General features: G+C 53.0%; 2 protein-coding genes across 2 annotated transcripts; both read right to left on the bottom strand.

Moving 5' to 3' along the window:
* Positions 1 to 230: 230 nt before the first annotated feature.
* Positions 231 to 5347, bottom strand: M421DRAFT_420819 (ABC transporter CDR4). The gene is made up of 3 exons (XM_033592608.1): positions 4514 to 5347; positions 3635 to 4456; positions 231 to 3588 (listed from the first exon to the last, which is right to left on the bottom strand). The coding sequence occupies exons 1-3, from the start codon at positions 5003 to 5005 to the stop codon at positions 421 to 423; spliced, it is 4482 nt and encodes a 1493-aa protein (XP_033448523.1). The 5' UTR covers positions 5006 to 5347; the 3' UTR covers positions 231 to 420.
* A 4825-nt stretch (positions 5348 to 10172) lies between these two features.
* Positions 10173 to 22364, bottom strand: M421DRAFT_420821 (uncharacterized protein). Its single transcript, XM_033592609.1, has 4 exons — positions 21990 to 22364; positions 21747 to 21904; positions 11161 to 21696; positions 10173 to 11109 (listed from the first exon to the last, which is right to left on the bottom strand). Exons 1-4 carry the CDS (start codon positions 22042 to 22044, stop codon positions 10420 to 10422), a joined length of 11439 nt encoding a protein of 3812 aa, XP_033448524.1. The 5' UTR covers positions 22045 to 22364; the 3' UTR covers positions 10173 to 10419.
* Between the last annotated feature and the right edge of the window lie 30 nt (positions 22365 to 22394).

The following is a 22394-nucleotide window of genomic DNA, read 5'->3' on the forward strand; positions in this document are numbered from 1 at the left end:
CAACGTCGAGTGGGTATGAGCCTTTGGTATCGGAAAAGCGTGTCGCTAAGTAGAACCTCGCAAATTCGAGGGGAGAGGAGACGCAGCTGCGTTGCTCACTATGAAGCTGCTCTGTCTAAGACGTGTCAAACATTGAATGACTTCTGTGAGACAATGACATTGTGAGACTGTGAAGACGCCGTGAGTACAACGCCGCCGCACTTTCAAGATGGATGTCTAAATGTCAGCATCAAGGTTCGTAACTTAGATTTGAATTATTCTAAGTGTACTACATGCTATTATTATTTAGGATGCCTTCGCTAAAGAAGGATGATGAACGCCGCCCAATGCAGATCTCAGAGATCTAGGTGCTGCTAAATGCACAAAAAGCTTTTCGATGACATGGAACTGCCAACGACGCCAACAAGCCAGAGCTCGAGATCAGCGACGGTTGAAGTTCAAGTAGCGCGCAGCCACGAACAAGATGGCCAGGTTGCTGACAATGAACGCAATGAAGATCCCAAGATCCCTCCACCTGTTATCAAATGAGTAGCCAAGCGGCTGGTAAAACTCATCACCGACCTTGTACGCGCAGTAGTTGCAGAGGTCGGCAGCATCATCAAGGAGGTACCCCGGCGCACCGTTGGCAAAGAAGGGGCGCATATAGTCTCCACAGTTCTGTCCCTCGGGGGCATGGAACTGGTTGAATTCGCTGGTCGTGCACTTGACCGGCCGGTTGTGGAGCTCGGTGACGACCATGCCGCCGATGAGGCGTGTAAAGGGGTTGAGTTCGTACAGCCAGACGCGCCAGAACTTGGGGATTTGCGGCTTGGGGATGGTGACACCGCAGAACAGCGCGAAGATGATGATGATGAAGGGGTTGACGTAGGCGGCGATGAAGGGCGAGGGAGTGAGCGCTGCAATGGCCTGGGCAAGAGTGACGGAGAAGATCTCGGTGATGAGGATAATGAGGAACTGGTAGCCAGCGCGAGACGAATCAGAATTGAGACCGGGGATGTAGTAGAGAGGGAGGAAGAAGGCGACGGCGCAAAGAATGCTGTAGGGCATCTCGGCAATTACAATGGAGAGAGCGAAGGGGAAGGTCTTGTAGGCCTTGGACATCTGCTCGCGGAAGGAGATCATACGAGCGACGGCGTACTTAGGTTCGACCTGAGCGAGAATGAGGGCGGGCAGGACGGTGACCTGGAAGATGATAAAAACGCGGTACTGGAGCGAAGCGCGGGAGTCGTCGAGCTGAAGGTACATCAGACCAGTGAGGAGAGCGATGATGACGTGGTTGAAGAGACGAGTAAAGCCGTAGTTGGGTGTGCGCCAGAAGGAGAGGTTCATGCGCTTGTTGACAAGCTTGATCTGGAACATAAGCGGGGTGGCGTACTCCTTCTGCTCTACGGGCTCAGCGTTACCAACATCGGCAAGGCGCTGTTCCTTCATAGCAACGATATCACGCTTGGTCTGCGCAAACTCCCCCGAGTCCCTCCAGACGTCGGCCCAGTCCTTGTCGCCAATGCGGGGAGCGGAACCGGCACCAACAGCATCAAGCATCCACTCGGCAGGATTAGCAGCTGGCGGGCAGTCGGCACCGTGGCGGTGGAAATAGTCGAGGAGAACGTGGGCATCCTTGCCAATGTCACCAAAGTAGACACACTGTCCACCGCGCTGGAGAAGGAGCAGACGGTCGAAGTTCTCGAAGAGGGCGGAGTTCGGCTGGTGAATGGTACAGAGGATAGCCTGACCGGCGGCTGCCAGCTTGCGGAGGAAACGAACAATGTTGAACGCGCTCTGGGAGTCAAGACCAGAGGTAGGCTCGTCCAAGAAGAGGAGCAATTCAGGTTTGGCGGCAAGCTCGACACCAATTGTCACACGCTTACGCTGCTCGACAGCAAGGCCAGATTCAGGGTCACCAATGATGGCGTCAGCCATATCCTCCATTTCCAAAAGGGCGATAACTTCCTCCACGTAGGCGTACTTCTCGGCCTGGGGTGTCTCGTATGGCTGGCGAAGATCGGCGGAGAATCGAAGAGCCTCTCGCACGGTGGCGGCAGGCTCATGAACGTCGAGTTGTTCGGCATAGGCGGTTCCCCGCTGGAATGACGCACCGGGAGCGATTCCGTCAACGAGCCTATCGCCGCCAATGACACCGATGTTCTTCCTGTTGGCTAAGACGTCAAGCAATGTAGTCTTTCCAGCACCGGAAGCACCCATGAGTGCAGTGAGCTGGCCAGGACGCACGTATCCATAGATGTTCTTAAGCAGTCGGAGTTCTCCAGAAGGGACCGGGACATCGTATGTAAGGTCCTCCCAAGTGAGGATTGCCTTAGATGTGATATTCAGCTCAGAGCTGTCCTCGGCAGTTGCCTCGTTACGATCGCGCCTTTCCTTCTTCTCACGAAGCTTCCGGTTAAGCTCTTCCAATTCCTTGTCCTCCTTGACGAAGAATGTGACGGTGCGACCGCCAGCACCCCACTTTACGAACTCTCCAAGGAAGGCATTAGCGAGGAGGAAGCCGATGATCAAGGCAACGCAAATCCCCCAGTACATCCATAGGTCACCAACGTGCCAGGAGAACGACTGTAAGACATAGTCACGACCGCGAACGACGATCGAACCAGCAACTGAACCAGGAAGCGTGCAGACTTGTGAGTTGATGTCATTGTAGCCTGGGCCGGAAGGGACGAGTGAATTATCTGTGCAGGTCAGGTCGACCCTGGAGAATTCGTTGAGCATCAGCGCAGCGAATCCGAGACCAAGTGCATTGACGTAGAAGATCCATCGCAGCCAGACCTGTTCAGACTGCCACTGAATCAGATATCCAGAGGTCAGTACAAACAAGGTAATGATTGTTGCAGCGAGACGGATAGCGACGTCGAAGTCTGGACAGAGGCAACCAACAGTTCTGAAAAAAAGCGTCATGGCAAGGTATCCAGTAACAATCATCAGGAAGAAGGTAAAGAAGGCTCCAGCGTCCCTGGCAAGATTCGTCATGAAGTAGACAATGATGGAGAATATCAGAATCTGAGTAGCGGCAAAGACAAGATCGACACCTATTTGCGCGATCCATAACGCCGAAGGCCGATGAAACGTAAATGCACGGTGTTTGTTGACGATCGGACGACCCAACATAGTACTAGCAAGCTCGGAGAAGGCTTGGAAGGCGTTGAACAGAAGAGCGATGAACAGAACTCCACCACGGGTGAAGGCACCAGCGGAGGTTTTCGGGATATCAAGCCAGACAGTACCGATGATGATGGCAATGACCAGAGATGTGAACCAAGAGACGATGAGGGCAAACTTGTCCTGCCACTTGAGCAAGAACTGGCGCTTGGCCAGGGCCCAGACCTGGAGGTGAAAAGGGATGGAGTAAACAGATTTCTTCCCAGCATGACGCTTGCCCTCCTTGACCGCAATCTGGAAATCATCATAGACGTGCTTTTCGATATCCATGGCGGCGTGGTACTGGGTCATCTCAGTTGCCAGTCGTGAGGCAGTCTCAGATTTGTTGAAAGCTTCAGCAAGTTGCTCGGGAGTCGAAGGAGTGTTAGTCTCGTCACGGCCGGGCTTGTATGCACGCTCGTTCTTATCCGTACAGCCCTGTGCAGGTTAGTTCCTGTTTCTCACGCGCGCGCAGTCAACTTACTGTTAGGTAATCAGGAGTGGTTTGGCGAGGCTTCTCGAGGAAGCCAAGTCCTTCAAAGTAGGCTCGAGCCTCGTCTGCGGGTCCAAAGTAAACCTGCCTCCCACTGTCGATAACCAAGACCTTGTCGAAGCACTTGTAGATATTCTCAGAGGCCTGGTAAAGCGAAACGAATGTCGTAGTCTTGTAGATGTTGGTGAGTGTGCGTAAGGAGCGTGCGTAGTCGACAGCCGTGGAGGCATCAAGACCACGGGTAGAATTGTCCCATGACATGAGCGAGGCACCAGTGACCATAGTTTCCGCAATCGAGACGCGCTTGCGCTCTCCGCCAGATACACCGCGGACGAATGGGTTACCAACAATGGTGTTCCTGGTGTGCTCGATGTTGAACATCTTAAGCATCATGTCGATGACTTTATCCTTGAAGGCTTGTCGCGACAAACCAGCGGGGCGCTTTCCAGGTACCTTCGTCTCGAGAGCGAAATCCAGTGTCTGGCCAACTGTTAGGGTGGGGTGGTGATTCTCATCTTCCTCGCAGTAGACAGCTTCACCACGGAACCGTTTCTCGAAGAAATCGGACTCAAAAGGACCGTAGAGGACCTTGCCATCGACGTTGGTGTAACCGAAGCGCTGGTTGCTGATAACCTTGAGGAAGGTAGTGCATCCGCTTCCCGGCCGCCCAAGGACCAAACACATCTCGCCTGGCTTCAATACGCCCTTGAAATCCTTCAGGATGTCGAACTCCTTGCCCTTCTTGCCAATGCCCAAGAGGCTCTGTGTAATCTCGAAAACATTGAAGAAGGAAACAAGTGCATCAGGGAAAGTCTACGCGGCTGTCAGCTGTCTTGGCTCGGCACGCGAAGTAAAGTGCTGACTGCTCACCTTGACATAGTTCTTCACACCACCAATACCGCTGACACTCAGACCATCCCACACAACGCCAATGCGCTTGGATTTGATTCCTGCAGCTTCTTCCTCATCGCGGTTGCCGCGCAGTGTCTTCTCGAGATCAAATGGTTCTTCAGAGGAGACGCTTGAACCATCGACACCCTTTTCGATGTCCGTGGTAGTCTGGTGCTTATGACTGCGGTGACTCTGAATACGGCTCATGCGGCGTGAGATCTCGCTCGTTCGCGAAAGCTCCTTGGACAATTGGGCGAAATCGGCCTCGGCACGCTGCACGGCGATCCCGCCCTTGACCTCTTCGCCGCCCTTCTCGTTTACGCACTCGGAATTGCGAGCGGTGTCGTCGTAGACTGAACTTTCATTGTCGTCCTGGATGTGGTGGCGATCTGGGTCAATGGCCTTGTACGTCTTGCCCTCGGTCTCTTCCCGGGCAGTGGAGTGGTTCAGTGGTACATTGGAGTTCTCCATGGTGCTGACGCAGGGTGCACCTTGCCGCTATTACGGAAAGATGGTTGCAGGGGAATGGGCTTCCGTACTGCGGCGCGTCGTCGAGGGTACTAGTATTAAGGAACGTGTAAGGGAAAAAAGACGACAGTGGGAGAAGATGGCAACAGCTTGGGGACTCGGGTTGTTTAAACAATAAAAAATGGGGAGGGATGCCGCGATGGGTCTTATCTCCGCACAAGCTTGCTTCACAGGATTTATGTGGGCCTGCGACGCCTGAAGGAGGCTAAGACGAGATCTTAAGATGTCGTCCTTAGCGGCTCGGCAAACAGCAAGCAAAGTTGCACTTTAACTACTGTCTTTCAGAACCCGCGGCGTGGTGTGGGGCATATCAATTCCTCAGCGGACTGCTTCGGACGGACGCTTGTCCAGCAGAAAAGAAGGAAGGGTGGTAATCTACCCGTCGTGAGCACAGAAACGCGCCGGATGCTGCTGTGCCTAGCACCCGTGCTCTAGCGGCTGTTTGCCGGGGAGGTGCATTTGGCGGTAAACCTCTGGGCAGTGACGTCGAGATCGTCAAGCTTCTTTCGAACGTGAGATAAGCATTCTAATGTCACAAACAGCTGGCGCGAACGGAACACAGCTATCGTCTCACGGCGTATGTTCAACAGCCACAGAACAAAAATGCTCATTTTCTGGAAGGAACGATAGCTCTCCCGCAGGGTGATGTTGGATGTCGAGTATCCACTACAGCCCCACATAACTTTGTCGGAATACGACCTTCTCGAGTCAGTCTTGACTCCACAGCACCAGGAACTCAAGGAGGCCCGATTCAGGTGTCTTCTTTGTGGCGATTCTGGAAAGTGCCAAGTGGGAGCATCATAAGCAAGCTGGACCAACTCGAGACTACAAGAGCTCCAACTTTATCTTTCGCTTTCAACGCCCGAGCGTGCAATCAGGTACGCTCGTTTCATGAGGCCTGAAACTTATTGAAAGTTTGCTCGGCACATCACCCACTCAGCTGAGATTATACGGTACTCCCACCGGCACTTCCACTTCGAGTCGGTCCAAGTGGGACTTTTGCCGCCGTCGATTCGACTCATTCGCACTCATGCCAGTGCGTCTTGTGATGATGATCTCTCAATCCATCGCGAAGGAAGGGCGCACCCTGATGACATTGCTTGTTCCTGACTCGTTCTCTCAGATCACTCGCCCACTTCCCGAACTCAACAGTAAATGCTGAAATCCGTGGGAGCCTTGGCACCGTTGCGTACTGATGAATCTTGAACGAAACTCGCACACTGGGCTACAGTGTCCGTGCACACCAACACCATAACATACGGATTTCCTCAACACTATAACTCAACAACGGCATGGATCTAGAGGCTGCGCTTGAAGCCTGTGACGCAGCAGATGCAGCTGGTGAACTTCTTACTCAGAAATTGCTGATCAAAGCACAGTGTCGTGATCCACCCTGTCGCGGCGGCACCGACGCGTGTGCGCGTCGCGTGAAAAAGGATACTCCTCACAGCGAAAGATCAGCCCACAACAAGAATACGAGCTCTGCAAATACATAGAAGGCCTTTCTAATTAAGGGCTACGACCTACAAGGTAAAATTTTGCCTCTAACATAGCTTATTGCTATATTAGAAATGCCTAGGTTACTTAGTTCCTGCACTATTGCCGCAAGACGCTCACATACAAATAGACCTCTGCTATAGATGCCTGGCATCACAATGATGACAATAGCGAGAAGTACTCACACTATTTCAATCTTCTGCAGTCTAAGATTAACGTACCTCACGGGCGAATGGATCACCAAGCGAGTGGATCACTTTTGCCAAGCCTCTACCAAAATCAACCCTACTTTGGCCTGAAACAACCCACTTCGCCCTGCACAGGGCAAAACAACCTGTAATATTACTTAGAGACCTCTTCTACTTTGTTCTTGCACGTTTGTGCGTTATGCCCAGTCCAATTACACTGTCCACTGCGCCTTTAGGATAGCTTACCCACTTCAGCACGCACCTGCTTCTTTGCCCTCTTACCATCACCACGTGCCCCAAACTCCTTTAGAGCTGTCAATCGCCAGCCCTCCTCAACTAGTAGGGATCCCTCTGCCTTAACTTGCTTTCTTTTCTGCGCTTTTTGTTGTGTAGCTGCCTTATTAGCAGCTTGTGTAAGATTTACTATTATAGTAAGCTTTCCAGGTTTACATTTCGGACTCTGTGGTTCGGGATTCACGCTGCCTTAGCATTGTAACGACTATGCACGAACACGACACGTGGCATAGCGCTTATAGCAGCTAGAGGCAAAGCTAGCTGGCTAGCACTATTATTGTCTATATATATTATACTACGCAACGAATACTTGCTTAAGTATTCTTGTGCTTACCTTTTGGTGTAGGCAGAGAAGTCATGTAGTATTGATTTCGAGGGCAGGGCGCCTACTCTGTTACACTACTTGCTACAGGTTAATAACAAGCTTCTTTGCACTTAAAATAAGGAGCTACAACACAAGCTTAATATTATTAAGAAGCGCCTAACACAGCAGACAACACTAACTACACAAGACAGTGATAACTAGCACAGCGGCGCTGTCTTCTACAGTCCTAGGAAGCTTGCCTGCGACTGCGCGCGCAAAGCTACAGAACTTGATAAAGCTGCACAGCTATAACTCTAAAAATCTCGCGATAGAAAGGCAAAGGCGGCAGCAACAGCTTATAAACAGCAGCAGCAAGAGGAGGCAAAGTTAGCTTAACAGCGTGCTGCTGAGGAGCGTCACAAGGCGAAGAAAGCACAAGCTGAAGTGCTGGCTACTAAACAAGCGCTTAAAAAGTAGCAACACAACGCTCTAAACGCTTAAAAATCTTACAATATACTTAACAAGCGTAAGCGAAAAGTCTTATATAGTGCTGCAAAAAATCTAACAAAGCATTGTTATGTTGTGGCTGCTTAAAGTTGTGTTAACGCTGCACTACTAGCTGCGTCTCCCCCACCCAAAATCACTGCGAGAGGCTGCAACTTGCGGTTACTAGCCAAATATAAATAGCACAATTGAAGCGCAAGGCTCTATATAGCAATACACTAATATTTCCTACAATAACATCTTTTAGGTGTGGCTCTACAGCTTTATTTATCTATTGTCAATATCTCGTTGGGGTGGCTCATTGGCTGAACTGGCTCATCGGGCGCACGGCCACGGTAAATACATGCACACTGTTCGGCACAATGAGCAACCAAAAAAGAAAATACGCCCTTGCAAAATGTCCCACCTAGTCCACCGGGGTGCCCAATAGTGGCTGCATTAGCTTGTAGTACCTCGCAATCCGCGGGCGGACATCGAGAGGGATGTTGGCGAGCTGACTGCCGTGGATCAACCGAGCAGGGGTGCGACACGGCCATGCGCCAGACCGCCGGTGAACGTTGACCAGACTGCAGTACATCATCTCAAACATCACTATACATCATGAAGCTTACAAGTATGCCTTGTCATGTCGCGTACATTTGCACCGCGCTGCCGCCGCCACGGCAGCTTTGAGCGACACCGAACACCAGTTGATCAGTCTCCGATTTTTGCATGAAGTAGTAGTAGCCAACGATTATGCAGAATAAGGCTTCACGATGTTTTGAACCTGACGAAAGCTCCCGAGTCTCACTCGCAAATGCTGACACGGATCCGGAAAGTTACGAAGTCACTGATATATTTTGCCGAACCACGAACCGCAGTTCGCCCAAAGATAGCACTGTACGAGGAACGCGACGCGAAGTCATGTGCGAGCGCGCAAGTGCACCTATACTTAGGCGCGCCTGACGATCGCGCATAAGGCAGACACTCTTACACGTCTTTCAATGGCGTCACCGCGAACGCCCTCGTGTACGTGGCTTCACGTTATGTCTCAATGCGCATCTCGACTCGGATTTGAAGCGAAGGTATGCGAGAACCAGGTCTGCACTAGGCGCATATATCAAGGTCTTGACGGGCGGTATGAAACTCGAGTATTCAAGTCTCATTCCACAGCCGGCATCTTCAACATAACTCCATAACGTCGATTGTTCCTCAACTTACTTCCGGACTTCTTTAACATGTCTTTCACACCAATCCGCTTCGCGCCCTTCCAAGTCTCGGGTGCGCCTTCCTCTTACCAAAGTCAAACCTCCTCGTCCCCACCACAGACATCAGAGCCGTCAACGAGCACCTCCAATACGTCAAGTAGTTCATCGAACACCTCCAGCTCAAACAACACGAGCTCGAGCTCATCAAGCGGACGCTGATGTTCAGCTGCCGACAATATAGTACTGAGATGGCGATATATTGGCAGTGACATGATGGATTAGGCAGTTTTGCACAAGGGATGGCGATTGGCTTTTCTATTCGTTTATGCAGTTACCTACTCTTTGATGGCCCGCGTTCTTCATATCGTTTACCAATTCATTCCCATCGATAAACCCCTCTCTCGCTCGTCGATAGACCCATAAATCTCTCAGTCACAAAAACACTTCCCACCACCCCTCCGCCATCCCACTATCATTCACCTTTGACGCCATAAAACACAGCTCTGCGCTCAGATGTGGTCGAGATTAGCTCCACTAGCTGCCCCCACCAGCTGCCGCACCGTACCGGCCCTTTACTTCGACACTAGCATTCCCGCTTCGTCTCCGTAGATCCGAAATCTCCGGGTCGTCCCTTTAGTTCAGACCGTGTTGAGAAGCAGTTCACGGAGGCACGGACAGCGGTCTGCTCGAATTCGAGGGTGGAGAGGAGCTGAACGGAGAGGGGCGGATCAGGTGTACGAGCGGAAGGACCGGGGGTTCCGCACGACTACTCGACGAGGCTAAAACGCACGTCTCCCCACGAACATATTTGGTTTGTCTGAGATTACATGTGCAGTTTGCCAGCTATAAAAGTATCAAGGTCGCTGTCTGAGACTGCGCGCGTGCGTTCTATAATTAGCTGCTTGGCTCAGATGCTGCGCACCAGCGCATTGCTCGCATCGGGGTATCCATGGCGGTCTCCATCGCGGCTGTGAAGATTGAGAAAACGAATCAGATCAGATTAGTCGCTCCCTCTGAGAACGAAGCTCCAAGAAGACTACGAGCTAAGCCACCCGTACATTTAGCGCTGCAATAGTCTGACATCGCGGCGCAGCAGCCCATTAGAAAGTTCCCTTCACACTCTCGTTTGCAATGGAGGAAACTATTGATGTTTATGTTTGCTTTGTGTGGACTAACTACTGCACCGCAACGATACAAAAACTCCACGTCCACTGCCCATCCGGAGCAACGACACGTCCAACGACGCCCAAAAGACGCCAATGCTTATCGAATCCCCAACGAAGCCAGGCCAAAGCCCAACGCAAAATTATCCAACCCGAGTACCAACCGCGCTCCTTTTTGAGTACGCCAGACACCCCAAACTCCCCTGCTCAGAAAAATCGCCTACAGATAGGCCATCCACAGCGGATCCGTCATGGCCAACTTCTGCGGATGCACCGCAACGCTCACAAGATCGACCATGGTCTGATTCGCGGGCAGGTTCGCGCCGCTCGGCTGGCTGCCGATGCTACTCGCTCTCTTGACCACGAGGTCGGAGTTCTGCTGCACACTATCGCGCAGCACATCCGGCGTGAGCGCAGATATCTTATGTTGACTCGTGAACCAGTGATTCATCTCGTCGCGCATGAAAATACTGAGCTGCATTTCCAGCTCGCCTTCGGGCTCGATGAGACAGCGGGCGACGGTCATGACCGCCGGCGCGAAGATGCCTTCGAGATTGAGGGGCCCCAGCATGACTTGCAGATTGGGCGTGAGGCGGAAGGGCACGGGCTCGCTGTTGTGTAGGATAGGTTTGCCGACTGCCATGCTGGGAATCAGTTCTGAACCCCAGACGCGGCCCGTAGAGCGTGAGATGAGCAGCTTGTGCGGGAAACGCGTGTTCATGTGCATGACGTACGTCATGAAAGTCAGGGCTGCGAGGTGGTAGCTGAAGGTGCGACGGAAGAGCCAGAAGTCGTCGAAGGAGGGGAAGGTTGCGCGGAAGTAGTCCTGGACGACAGTATTGGGCACGTATTTCTCTTGGACTGCGGAGAAAGTTTCGAGGCGGATGCTATTGGCGTGGTCAAGGTTCTTCTAAGCAGATGTTAGTGAGAGTAACGAGTTTGGAATAGTGGTGCGACTTACAGGTTGTAGCGCCCGGAGCTTATCAATGCTGAACAGGATGGGCTCGTCCTTGTTGACTCCGTTCTTCCTGCAGTAATCCTCGTAGATGCCCTGCAGATTCATCACACTCGGATCGTCCTGAATAAGTCGCACACTAGGCGTGATCGGCACCATGAGGGGTAAATGGAACTGCAGATTCCTCCTGCGACTCTCCTTTCGCTTCGACAGGATACCATTGAAGATGCGGAACAGCTGGATGATGCGCTCTTCCCTCCTTGAGCTCCTCGCAGTCGGGAACTGGATAGCGAAAGCATGAGTGCTACCATCGTGACCACGGATCTTGATCCTACGATGGCAAACGCCAACGCCGCGAACAAGCTCAACATCAGAGAGGAAGCGCTCGATGCGCACGAAGTCAGAGTTCTTGTCTCGGTGCAGCAAGTACTGTCCTGGAACCTCGACATCATCGAACTTGAGAAACCGGAACTCACTAAGCTGGTGCGTGTATTGTTCGAGGGGAACGACGATCCTCCTGCGATCGAGGCGCTCCTCAAACCGGTTCCTCCATATGCGCAGCTTCTGGATATACTCGTACATAGTAGGCTTATCCTTAATGAAGTCTGACTCAAACGATTTCCTGATGTGCGCTGGGAGTACGGACTCGGCGAAACGGGTGATGTTGCCCTCGGTAGAAGATGGGAGCTTCGTGTCGCGAGCATAGAGCGTAGGTTGACGTCCGACGTAGCTGAGACCGTCGTTCAACAACGCAACGATCAGTCGGTAAGCGTCCTCATCAGGAGGGCACTTGAAATTCTTGTGGATCTGATCGAGCATTGTCTCCATAGACAGAGCCAGCAGCGGGAATGCCGTCTTGAGGATCGCACTGATCTCCTCGACGTGATCCCAAGGCTTCTTCGGTGCAGGTGGCGTAACCTCAACAGTCGATGCGCCATTGACGGCAGGGCTACCTTGTGCGTTGCCCTCGGTCTTGATGGTGCCGCCCGGTGTGCTTGTCTGAACCGCAGGCTTAGCGTCGCCGTTGGTAGCAGCATTCTGGTTGCCGCTTGAGCCGGGTCGTGCATCAGGCGAGCCTTGCTTGGGTGCCGGGGATGACTGGTTTCCTTGCTGTGTAGCCTTTGCAGCGCGTGCAGCCTTCTCCTTGGCCTCCTTCTGCTCGTGCTGTTTCTTGAGCACGACCATATCCTCGCGCGTCGTCCTGAGATGGCAGTACAACGCCTGCGGGTACGTCTTCGCCAACTTGCCAAGTATGGACCTGGCAATGGGCGCCTCTTGCCGCGAGAGACTATTGAGCAATTGCGGGATGTAAGTGATCCAGTACCACGCCGGTGTGTCGCCCTTGAACTCCTCGAACTTCTCGGCCAATCTGCGTTCCGGATTGTCCAAACTGAGCAGCCAGAGCACACGGCCCAACAACTTCCTGCTCTTCGCATTCTTGAACTGGCTGGCAGCCTCCAGATAGCAACTGAGCGCTGCTTCGGCACGTTCCAGATTCTGCGGCTCCTCCTTGAAAAGCATGTCATTGTAACGTCCCCACTCGGCCCATGCCTTGGGTAGCTTGATGTCGAAGTACAGCGCAGTACCGAACGCCTCGCCTGCCTCGCCCTTCTGACCGAGCTTGGCAAGGAACATACCCTTGAGCGTGTAGAACTCTGCCTTCTGCTGGGGACCAAAATAATTAAGATTGGTATTATTGATCACATCGAGCCCGCTGTTCAGATCCGCGCGGATCTGGTAATGGCACTTGGCCTGTTCGCGCAGCTTGAGGAAAGCCTCTTGAATCTCAATGTTGGGGAGGGTGTAGATTCTACCTAGCTGGTTGATGCAGACTTCTGGCAGGCTGTGCTTCCGTGCGACGTGTGCAAAGCGATTAATAATCCATGCCGTCTCGTGGTAGCCTCGGTACGCAAAGCTGTTGCCGCTAGCATTGTTCTGGTTTGGAGGCAGGAGATTGAGATAGACGCCGTTAATCAACTGGAAGATGTGCTGTCGCCAAGTGACAAGGTCCTGCCATGCGTTGATGTCGTCCCAGAAGTTTGGCAGGCGATCGCGCCAGGTACTAAGAAGCAGCTTGAGCTCTTGAGACTTCATGTCGAGATTGGCCTGTGTTGTCTGAGCCAGGCTCTGGCATATGACACTGGCATCGTGCAGCTCCACCAATTGCTGGAAGTGTTGCAAGAGCGGAATATGTGCCTGCGTAATGCGAGAAGGAAGCTGGTGCCACTTGCGGATGGAGAGCTGGATTGACTCATCGCAGAGCCTGTGGAACTCTGGCGGAGATTCCTGCTTGGCGTGCAATTTGAGCAGCGACATGAAAGTCTGGAAGAAGACGCGTCGGGGTGTTGGCGCGTCGCTGACCGCTTTGATGGTTGTGTCGAGCTGCTCGCGGGTCTCGGCGTTCTGCCAGGCTTCGAAGCTCCTCCACGTGGACTCCAGATACAAATCGTTGAAATTCTCGTGCTTGGCGAAGTCACTGAGAATCTCCCACTGTTGAAGCTTCTGGGCACAAATTACCCAGTGGTCCTCCCAGAGCATATACTCTCCTGTGGAGAATGGCAGCACCGATGTTCGGGCCTTGATCTGCGCTGCTTCGTACATCTGCTGGGCTTTGTCCCATATACCGCACTGTTCGTAACTGAGCGCGGCATTGCTCTCCAGGAACTGACATCTCCTGCGCCAAGTACCGTAAAATAAGTCGTCTTCCTGCAGGCCGCTGTACACTTCCAAAAGAGCATCAAGGTTGCTCTCTCTCAGTTTCTCGACATCCACGACAGGAGAGATGGCCGACTCCTCCATGTACACCGCAGCGGTGTACCAAGCATTGTACGTCTGGGCCAAGTACTTCATGATGTGAGGGGGAAACTTGACCCTTGGCTTTGCGTGTACAATAGCATCGAGCATGGTAGCAACGCAGTTGGGCCGCTTATCGAGCTGCCTGTTGTGGAAGTCCTTGGTGAGTAGCGCAGCCATGCCCTTTTCAAGATCACTCTGGTCGTCCTTTGTCAAAGCCGTCCAAGCTAAGGGGAAGAATGCAACCCAGATATCGTGTGCGAGGTTGTTGTCTGTGTGCTGCAGATGTCCAAGAGGTTCGAAGATATCCTTGACCTTAACATCCCCGAGTTGTGTGACAAAGCGTCGATGGCTACTTACAAGACTCTCGAGGTCATCATCAATCATGACGTCTCCAACCCTGGTGTCTTTGCTGTAGGTATTGTACAAGGTGGAAGGCAGCATGAGCTTGAAGTCCTCTTCGTGCAGCTCCACCGGGCTGTTCATCTCGATTGAACCAAACATGAGGTGAATGACCTGGCTCAGCCAGTATGAGTCGGACAAAGTGTCCCAGTTCTGTGACGCCAGCACATAGCTCAATCGACTAGCTGCTGTGCGACTCAAGCTCTTGTCGAAGATAGCCATATACCGGTTGCGCATCTCCACGTCTTGCGCCCTGGTGCCGATAAGGAAGGCGTGCTCCATCCTGACAGTGAGCTCGCTCCGTGTGATCTTGGGATCCTCGTAGATGCGAATGACCAGGTCCAGGAAGCGAGTGAGCAGCGACGTATCCTGACGGTGTTCGAAGAGCAGCATCTTGCTGAGCACCGCCGTCTTCTCCTTAAGTGTCGGAACCGGCTCGTTAGAGTGGAAGATCCAATCCTCAACCAGATCGAGGACCTTCATACACACCGAGTTAACTTGAGAACGCTCGACCAGTGAAGCAAGGACGCTGAGATATGGCCTCCGGTTCTCACCGAGCTCATTCATTCGAGCTGCAAGAATATCGACAGTCTTCAGAACAAGATCTGTCTGAATCTCGATCTCGCGAGGGTCTGTGGGCGGATTGGCTGCCTCGGGGCGCATGTTTGGTGGCACAGCTTGTCCCGGAGCACCACTGTGGCCGGCGAGGTGATCCTTGGCCATCTTGCCCTGGAAGGCCTTCATGACCTGCGGGATGTGTTGATCGATCTCCTCCGGTCGTCTCTGGCAAAGAGTCCATAAAATGTTGATTGCGCAGATGTAGGACCCGTTTGAAAGCGCTTCTGTCGCAACCGTACCCAGGAAATTGACGAACTCTGTCGATGTCGATTCTTCGGTATTGCCTTCTTCGTCGGTGACGGGCTCCGGCATGACTTCTAGGATGCGCTTCAATGTCGGCTGTAGCTTTATGGTCCCATCTTCGTTCTCATCCACCGCATGAAGGCCGGCCTGAACGTCTGCGTTCTCGGAACGAATAGGCTTGTCCAAGATCTTCTGGAAAACCGGGATGCGTTGCAGCACCCAGTCGTCTGATTTGACGTTGACGATGACCTTGACAATCTGAAGTGTGTTGATCATCCTAGTGTTGAAGACCTCCGCCTTATCATCTTGCTTCATGTCAGCGAGAAGAATCTCCTCAATCTTCTTCGAAAGCATAAAATCGAGATCAAGGTCGTTCCACAGACGAGGCGAGAGTAGATCATGCAGCAATTGAACGGCCTTGCGACAGATCTCAGCAGGCAGGGGCGTGTTTGTTGGTGCGACAGCGAGGTCCTTCAACTTGGGTGAGTTGACAGGGAAGCGCTCGGGCAGATAGGCGATGAACTGGATGAGGTACTTGATGAGTCCCATACGAATCGATGCCTGAGCAACGAACTCCTTTGATTGTGGGCCAGAAGGAACAACAGTTCCATCTGCTTTCCTCTTGGAAGCCGAAGGGGACGATGATGGTCGCTCGACGCCCGCAGCGGTCTCAGTCGCCGTGCGCTCTTCCCAAGTCCTGATCAGACTAATCAGGTTGAGAGCAAGCTTCTTCGCATCAGTCGAAGGATTGGGAGGCTGTGCGATCTTCGAGAGCGCGGTGATGATGATGGGCGAAAGGTGTTCGCGGCCCTCATAGAAGAGATCTGGGTGGCGAACCACGAAGTTGAAGATGCTCATCAGTTGCTGCAGATTCGAGCTTTCCTCAGCTAATATCTTGCGAGGATGCTGAATCCAGAGCGGCATCCTCTCGACACCGCCCATGCGCTTGCGCAGCACGGGTGCCATGAGCTCGAGCGCCTGCATAACCAGACTGCGACCCTCATTCTGATGCGCCTTGAGCAACGATTGGTAGGTGTGTGCAGCGATCTTCTTCGGCGTCTCGTACACAGCGATGAAGAAGGCCACGAGGACATATGCGGCGTATTTGTTGATGATGTCTTCGAGCTTGATGTAGTTCCAGCCAAACTTGATGACGTCCTTTCGGAACTCCTCGATCATGCCAGAGTAGTACTTGAGCAACAGAGTTGTCAGCTGGAGCAGCTCCATTCTCGAGTGATCAACACCAAGCTGGGCTGTCTCTTCTGATGTATCTGTAAGGGATTGCGGCAGCCACAGCCTCTTGTGAATAGTCTCGGTCATACTTTTGTCCATCAACTTCGTCCCTTCAGTCTTCTGGTCGAACAGGCTGTTCCAATTGCGCTTGACATCCATAGCAAAGATAGGGTTGACGATATTGTGGAAGATGAAAGTTTTCGTCTTTTGCGAGGAGCTGCGGGATGTGTAGAGGTCAATACACCTGTTAATGAGGGTTTTCCAGTATTCAACAGATTCGCTGGAGATGATCTGCTTGTAGATGTAATCGAATAGACGCGGCGAGGCCTGCAATTCCTCGGACGTCATCGTATCAATCAACTCGAAGAAAAAGTCCAGGTTGTCGGGCTCGTGCTTGAGGTATGTCGTGAAGATGAACATAATCTGGTCACCAGCCTGCTCTGTCGCCAGCCGGAGCTCGGGGTCGATGAGGTTCTGACGGAGCTTCTTCTCGAGGGACCTGCCCGCCTCGAACAAACCCTTGCGTAGATCGTCGTGTGTCGCGAGCCATTTGCTGGTCTCTTCGAACTGGCTAAGGGCGTACGCAATATGGATGGCGTTGAGCTGAGCCTGGCAAATGTCCTTATCCTCTCCCTCAAACTGGAATGATTGCAGAAAGCCAGGCACATCTTCCGAGACTTGCATTCGCAATGCGCCACTTTCGGGATTCTCGAGCAGCTGTGCAAAAAAGCGTCCCTGTGTCTGATCCTTAAGATTTGGCGCAAAATGTGTCCAGGTGTCGCTCGGGTACATGCAGAGGTATTTGATGAGAGGCTCCCTGAAGGGACTGTAGTGTGTCCTTCTTAGGCTGCTCTCGAGTTCGATGACCTTCTCGATAATTTGCTTGAGGAAGGTGGCAGCTGCCGGAGGAAGCAGATGGAAGATATTGAAGATGCCAGTGACAATCTTCATCTTGGGGTTCTGCTCGATCATCGTGAAGGAGATCTTTTGCAGGCTGTTCTGGTCCGCAATGCTCTTAAGATGGTCCAGAAGACGGGTTCCGATCTCAACCTTGAAGTAATTCGTGAGCAGCTTCAGGAGGCGAGCGAGACCGTCCAAGTTCTCCACCGAGAGCTTCCTAGGATCCTGCAGGTTCACCAATATGGGCCTAAGTCCTGACTGCAACACGTCCTTGGGAAGCTTATTCGTCGCCGAAATGACCCCTGACAGTCCAACGTTTGCAGCTTCGATGACTTCTGGCGACTTCGAGTAGAGGCACTTGAAGAAGACAGCGATGATACGCAGGAACGTTTGGTTCGGCGGGGTTGTGCTGAACTCAGGGAAACTCTGAGCGGTTGATAGAAGGCGAATGCAAGCCACACGTAGGTTCACAATGTGCTCTGCATTGCGCTGCTCGAAAGGTTTGCTGGCAAGACCCTCGTCTTCCGCATCAGCAAGAGCAAGAGATTCCATCAGCAACCTCGTCAGCTCATCGTTGAACTCCAGGATGCCGTTCTTGAGCTTCAGGCAGAAAGTGATGGCGTCGATGTAAGCGATCTGGATGCTGAACGGTAATGCGCGCAGGGGCTTGGTCCAAATGGGTACGATCAATCGATTCTTGACCGGCGCGATGAGCTCATGCACACCAAGGCCCGTAACTTCAGAAAGGACCTGGAACGCTTTCTGCGTTGCCTCGCGGACGTTCCTGTTCATGTGCGACAGGTCACCAACAAGCTGCCCGCAGAGTCTCATGGTGATGTTACCGCCCCCCTCGAACTCCTCCTTTGTCGTAGTCTTGTGGCATTGGCGGATGAGGTCTTCGATGAGTCCCTCAGCTTGGATGCGTGTCTTTGAGTCAAGATCGATCGGCATGTCTTTCATGACGAAATTCAAAGCTCGAACGAGCTCGAAGTGGCGTGCCGTCATCCAAGTTGAATCGAGACCAGACTTCTTGATGATGATCTCGATACCCCGAGTGCCACCAGACTTCATGAACCAGTCGTCTGCATGGCAATTGTGGCAGAACGTACTAGACAGGTCGTTGAAGAAAGGAAACTTGTCGAGCTTATCATTGCTACCGAAGATCGCCATGGCAGCATCTCGCATCGTCAATATCGCCTGCTCGGCTGCGGTGCGCACATCTGGATGTTCGGATGCGAGCGAGTCGCCAATGGCGTCTGCTATCACCTCGCTCGCTACGACGACCGGTCCCTCGCCCAGATGAACTTCGAACGGTTTGCTCTTATGTTTCGCGACGGCCAGATGACTTCCGAATTCCAACAGTGTGAAGTGCTTTGCAAGATGCGTGACCAGTGGCTCGGCGTCAGCCTTGAGCTCTGGAACCGACACAGCGAAGATGCAGGCTTTCAGTAGCTTCTTCAGTGTTTCTTGTTCGACGGTCTTCTTCGATATCGATTTTCCCCGATCTGGAGCGGCCAGCACATCAGCTCCGACGTCGAGCTTATTGCTGCAAAGATCATTCGCCTGGAGCCTAACAAGTTGCGCAAAGTCGTCCGGTAAGCTGTCGAACCCGATCATTAGCTTGGCATGAGCGGTGATGAGCCTGAACGCCTGCTGCTTGTGGAAATTATCCGACTTCTTCGTTGCCGGTGTCTTGGGGACTTCGTGAAGCTTGGCAATAGCGGCTTCAATGCCGATGACGGCCGGGAAGGCGCGATCCTTGGTGGACCCAATGAGTCGGATGTCAATGGATGACTGATCGTCAGAGTACGGCTGGTAATTGAGCTCTGGGGGGCCAGTGATGAATTTCCGATTCCGCCCTCCGAGCTTACCCAGAATGCGCATTGTAGTGTGTGCGTGGAAATGGCTGTAGGGATTGGGCTTCAGATGCTCCCACAACGCAGCCATGAGTTCGTCGATGACTGGTGCCATGATGGGATCCAAATAGTCCGCGGTGAGGTTGTCAACGCAGAGCTCCAGTGTACGGAGGCCCTGTCCGACCAGGTCTGATCCTGCGCGAAGAGCTACGACGAGTGGTCTCATCAGGTAGCTCAAGTGCGGCAGAAGGTTACTCAGTCGCGCCGGTACTGTAAGCGACAACTCAACAAACAAGTCACGCTCAGCAGGCTTGCGAGCTGTGATCAGAAGATTGTTCAGAACGTCTAGCAGCATTTCCAGCAAGGGGAGAATCTCCTTGTACAGGTGCTCGAATCTACCACCACCTATACTTCGGAACAACGATCTGAGCAGCAAAAAGTAGTTCATGGGCTCTTCGGCAGTGGTCGACAGCTGAATAGACTTCGTGATGATCTTGCTGACGTGCGGTAACAGGACTTGCTCGTTCTGTTGCGAGAAGAGCGTGACTGCCATGAAAGAGAGCTTGAACAGTCGCAGCAAGATGGATGACTTCTTGACATCTGCCGTGCCGACTTCCTCTATCCGGTCCATGAGGAATTGAAGTAGCATGCCGGAGAAGCTGGGCGACGTTGCTTCGGAAGCGAGCAAAAACTGTGGAACGTGGAGTAACGCCGGGTGGTCGAACATCATATCGTACAAATGGGGTATCTCGGATGAAAACACTTCGTGGAAAGTCGCAGGATCGATGTGATGGAAGACGGTCGCAAATGTTTCAAGCAGTTCCTTCTCCTCCTTGCCGCTGGACATCATGTGTTGATTGCCCATAAGGTCGCCAGGCGATAACCCTTGGGTCTCTGCGGACTTGTCAGTACCATAGTAGCGGAAGACCTTGGCACCTTCGCGGAAAAGCTTGATCAGGACTTCGACCTCTTCAGCGTTGTATCCGAAGGACACCTCATGCCAGTTGGCCGATGCATTGGCAGCATCGATTTCCTCCTTGATCTTTGCCGGATTGCAGGCGCGTAGCTGGTAGAAAAGGTTCTTCAGGCCGTGCAGCAGGTTCTTGAACAAGAACTTATTGTCGGCAATCGGGTCCGAGCTGCGGTCTCGAGGATTCGATGTCTTGATAGGCGTAGCGTTGAAGATGTCGATCTCGTCCCAGTCCGGTGGCTGTTCCTGCACGGCCATGTGGTTCTCATCGGAGGCATCGATCGAAGGCTGGCTGTACTGCGCTGACAGCTTGACTGCGTTGTGGTACTGGCGGTTCATCGCCGCGAACTTGTCTCCAATAGCGTTGAGGATCATGATCAGAAAGTATCGGGCATCCTCTTTCGGTTCCAGCTTTGCGATGCACTCAGCCATATTCAAGAGCAACTTGGCGCTCATGGTCTGGAAGCTTGTGCCTGGGAAGCTGTCGTGCAGGTTTTTGGTGTATACTTCGACTGTGCGCCTGATCTGTTCCTTCGATAGTGAGTCTCGCAGGTGGTGTATGAGATCTGCGAGCATGCTGTACGCGAGCGGTCGCATCGTTTCGTACACGGTAAGGCCATCGCCAATCAAAGTCCGCTCATCCAGTAGCTCGTCGATCTTCTTGAGGAAGATCTTGCGAAAGTTGAAGTTGATAATGTGCCTAATCGCCACTAGCAGCTCCTTGCGCGCGCCAGACTTCTCCCGCGGACAATCTTTCAGCAGTCGCACGACGATGTCCGGCAGAGTTGGCAGGAAGTCGTTGAGCTGGTTTGCATACACCCTTAGTAAGTAGGCCAAGAAGCTCATGGTCTTCACTTGTGCTGTGATAAAGTCGCCGAATGCTGCGCGATTGCGAATGTCCTTGCTAACGCCTGTGAAGATCTTGCCCTGAGCCTTTGCCTCCTCGTGCGCCTTCTCTTGCGGCTTGGCTTGCAGCAAAAGCACATCCTTGATCAGCGGGACAAACAGCTTGACGTTCTTATTCACGCAGTTCCTATATGCTTGGAAGAGCGACACCACTATGATCGGGCACTCGGCCAGCACCTTGAAAGACTGCATGCCCTTCAGCAGCATGCGCGTCTGCTGCGCCTCCTGCCCAAGATCGCCGGCAGAGCCAGATGTGAGGACGGTCGCGGGCGAGTTCGATCGCGGCGACTGCGAGTACTGATGGTTGCTCGGTGTAGAGGGCACGCCTTGCGAGGCTGGCGCAGGCGTTGCGTTGTCGAACGTGTCGTGTACTGCCTGCTCCATCGTCTGGAACATTTCTTGGATGAGATCCAGGAAAGGCTGCACGCGGTCATGCAGCGCTTTTGTCTGGTGTCGCTGGAAATCCATAATGGTCTTCATGCACAGCACCGCATTGTCCTCGTTCTCGAGCTTCACAAGGCTCATGAGCTTGTCTACGATCTTCGCTGCGTGGGGCTCGACCGCATCGCCGGGGTTCATGGGGAGTCGGTGGAGGATCTCGAGCACGCAGTTCCGTATCCGCTGTCCAATGATTAGAGTGTCATCATCGTCACCACGAGGTGCGCACTCACCTGTTCCGGGGATGTGGATATGAAGACCGGGTTGCCGTCGAGGATCTTCAAGAACGCTGGGACCAGAGCATTCATAAACTGCGCATACTGCGCGCCCTGGCAGTAGTTCTCAATGTTGTCCCGGATGTCGACCACGAGCTTGTCCTTCGCCCGGATGTCTGCGCCATGTCAGCCTCTCCACTCTTCTGCCGCAGCTACACCTTCTGATTCCCCCAACACGCGCCTTGTCAGAAATTGCCGTACCGGAGCTTGGGTCGTCGAGCTTCGAGGCCATTGCCTCAAAGTTGTGCGTCGCCATGGCGAAGGTGTGTGCAGCGTGCAGCTGCTCGTCCCGCTCCGAAGAGCCCTCCAGCAAGGCGGCGTCGCCTGTTCTCGTCCAGCTACTTCGTGAAGGAAAGCTCGTCTATGAGGGCTGCATTGGTCGGCGGGCTGGGTGTGGTTTGCGCCTGGATTGCTGTACTTGACTGCGGGCAAGTGTCGGGGATAATTTATGTTGATATCGAATTAAAAGACGCTGGCGTCTTGGCGGATCATTATATTCGTGAACGGGTAAGGAGAGACCGTGGGTGGGTGGTGGACGCGTCCCGCGTGGTGTGTCGTGTGAATCGCGAACTGGAGCTCGAACGCTGAGAACGCTGAGAACGCTTC

This window comes from Didymella exigua, assembly GCF_010094145.1.
Source record: "Didymella exigua CBS 183.55 unplaced genomic scaffold M421scaffold_14, whole genome shotgun sequence".
Classification (NCBI taxonomy): Eukaryota; Fungi; Ascomycota; class Dothideomycetes; order Pleosporales; family Didymellaceae; genus Didymella; species Didymella exigua.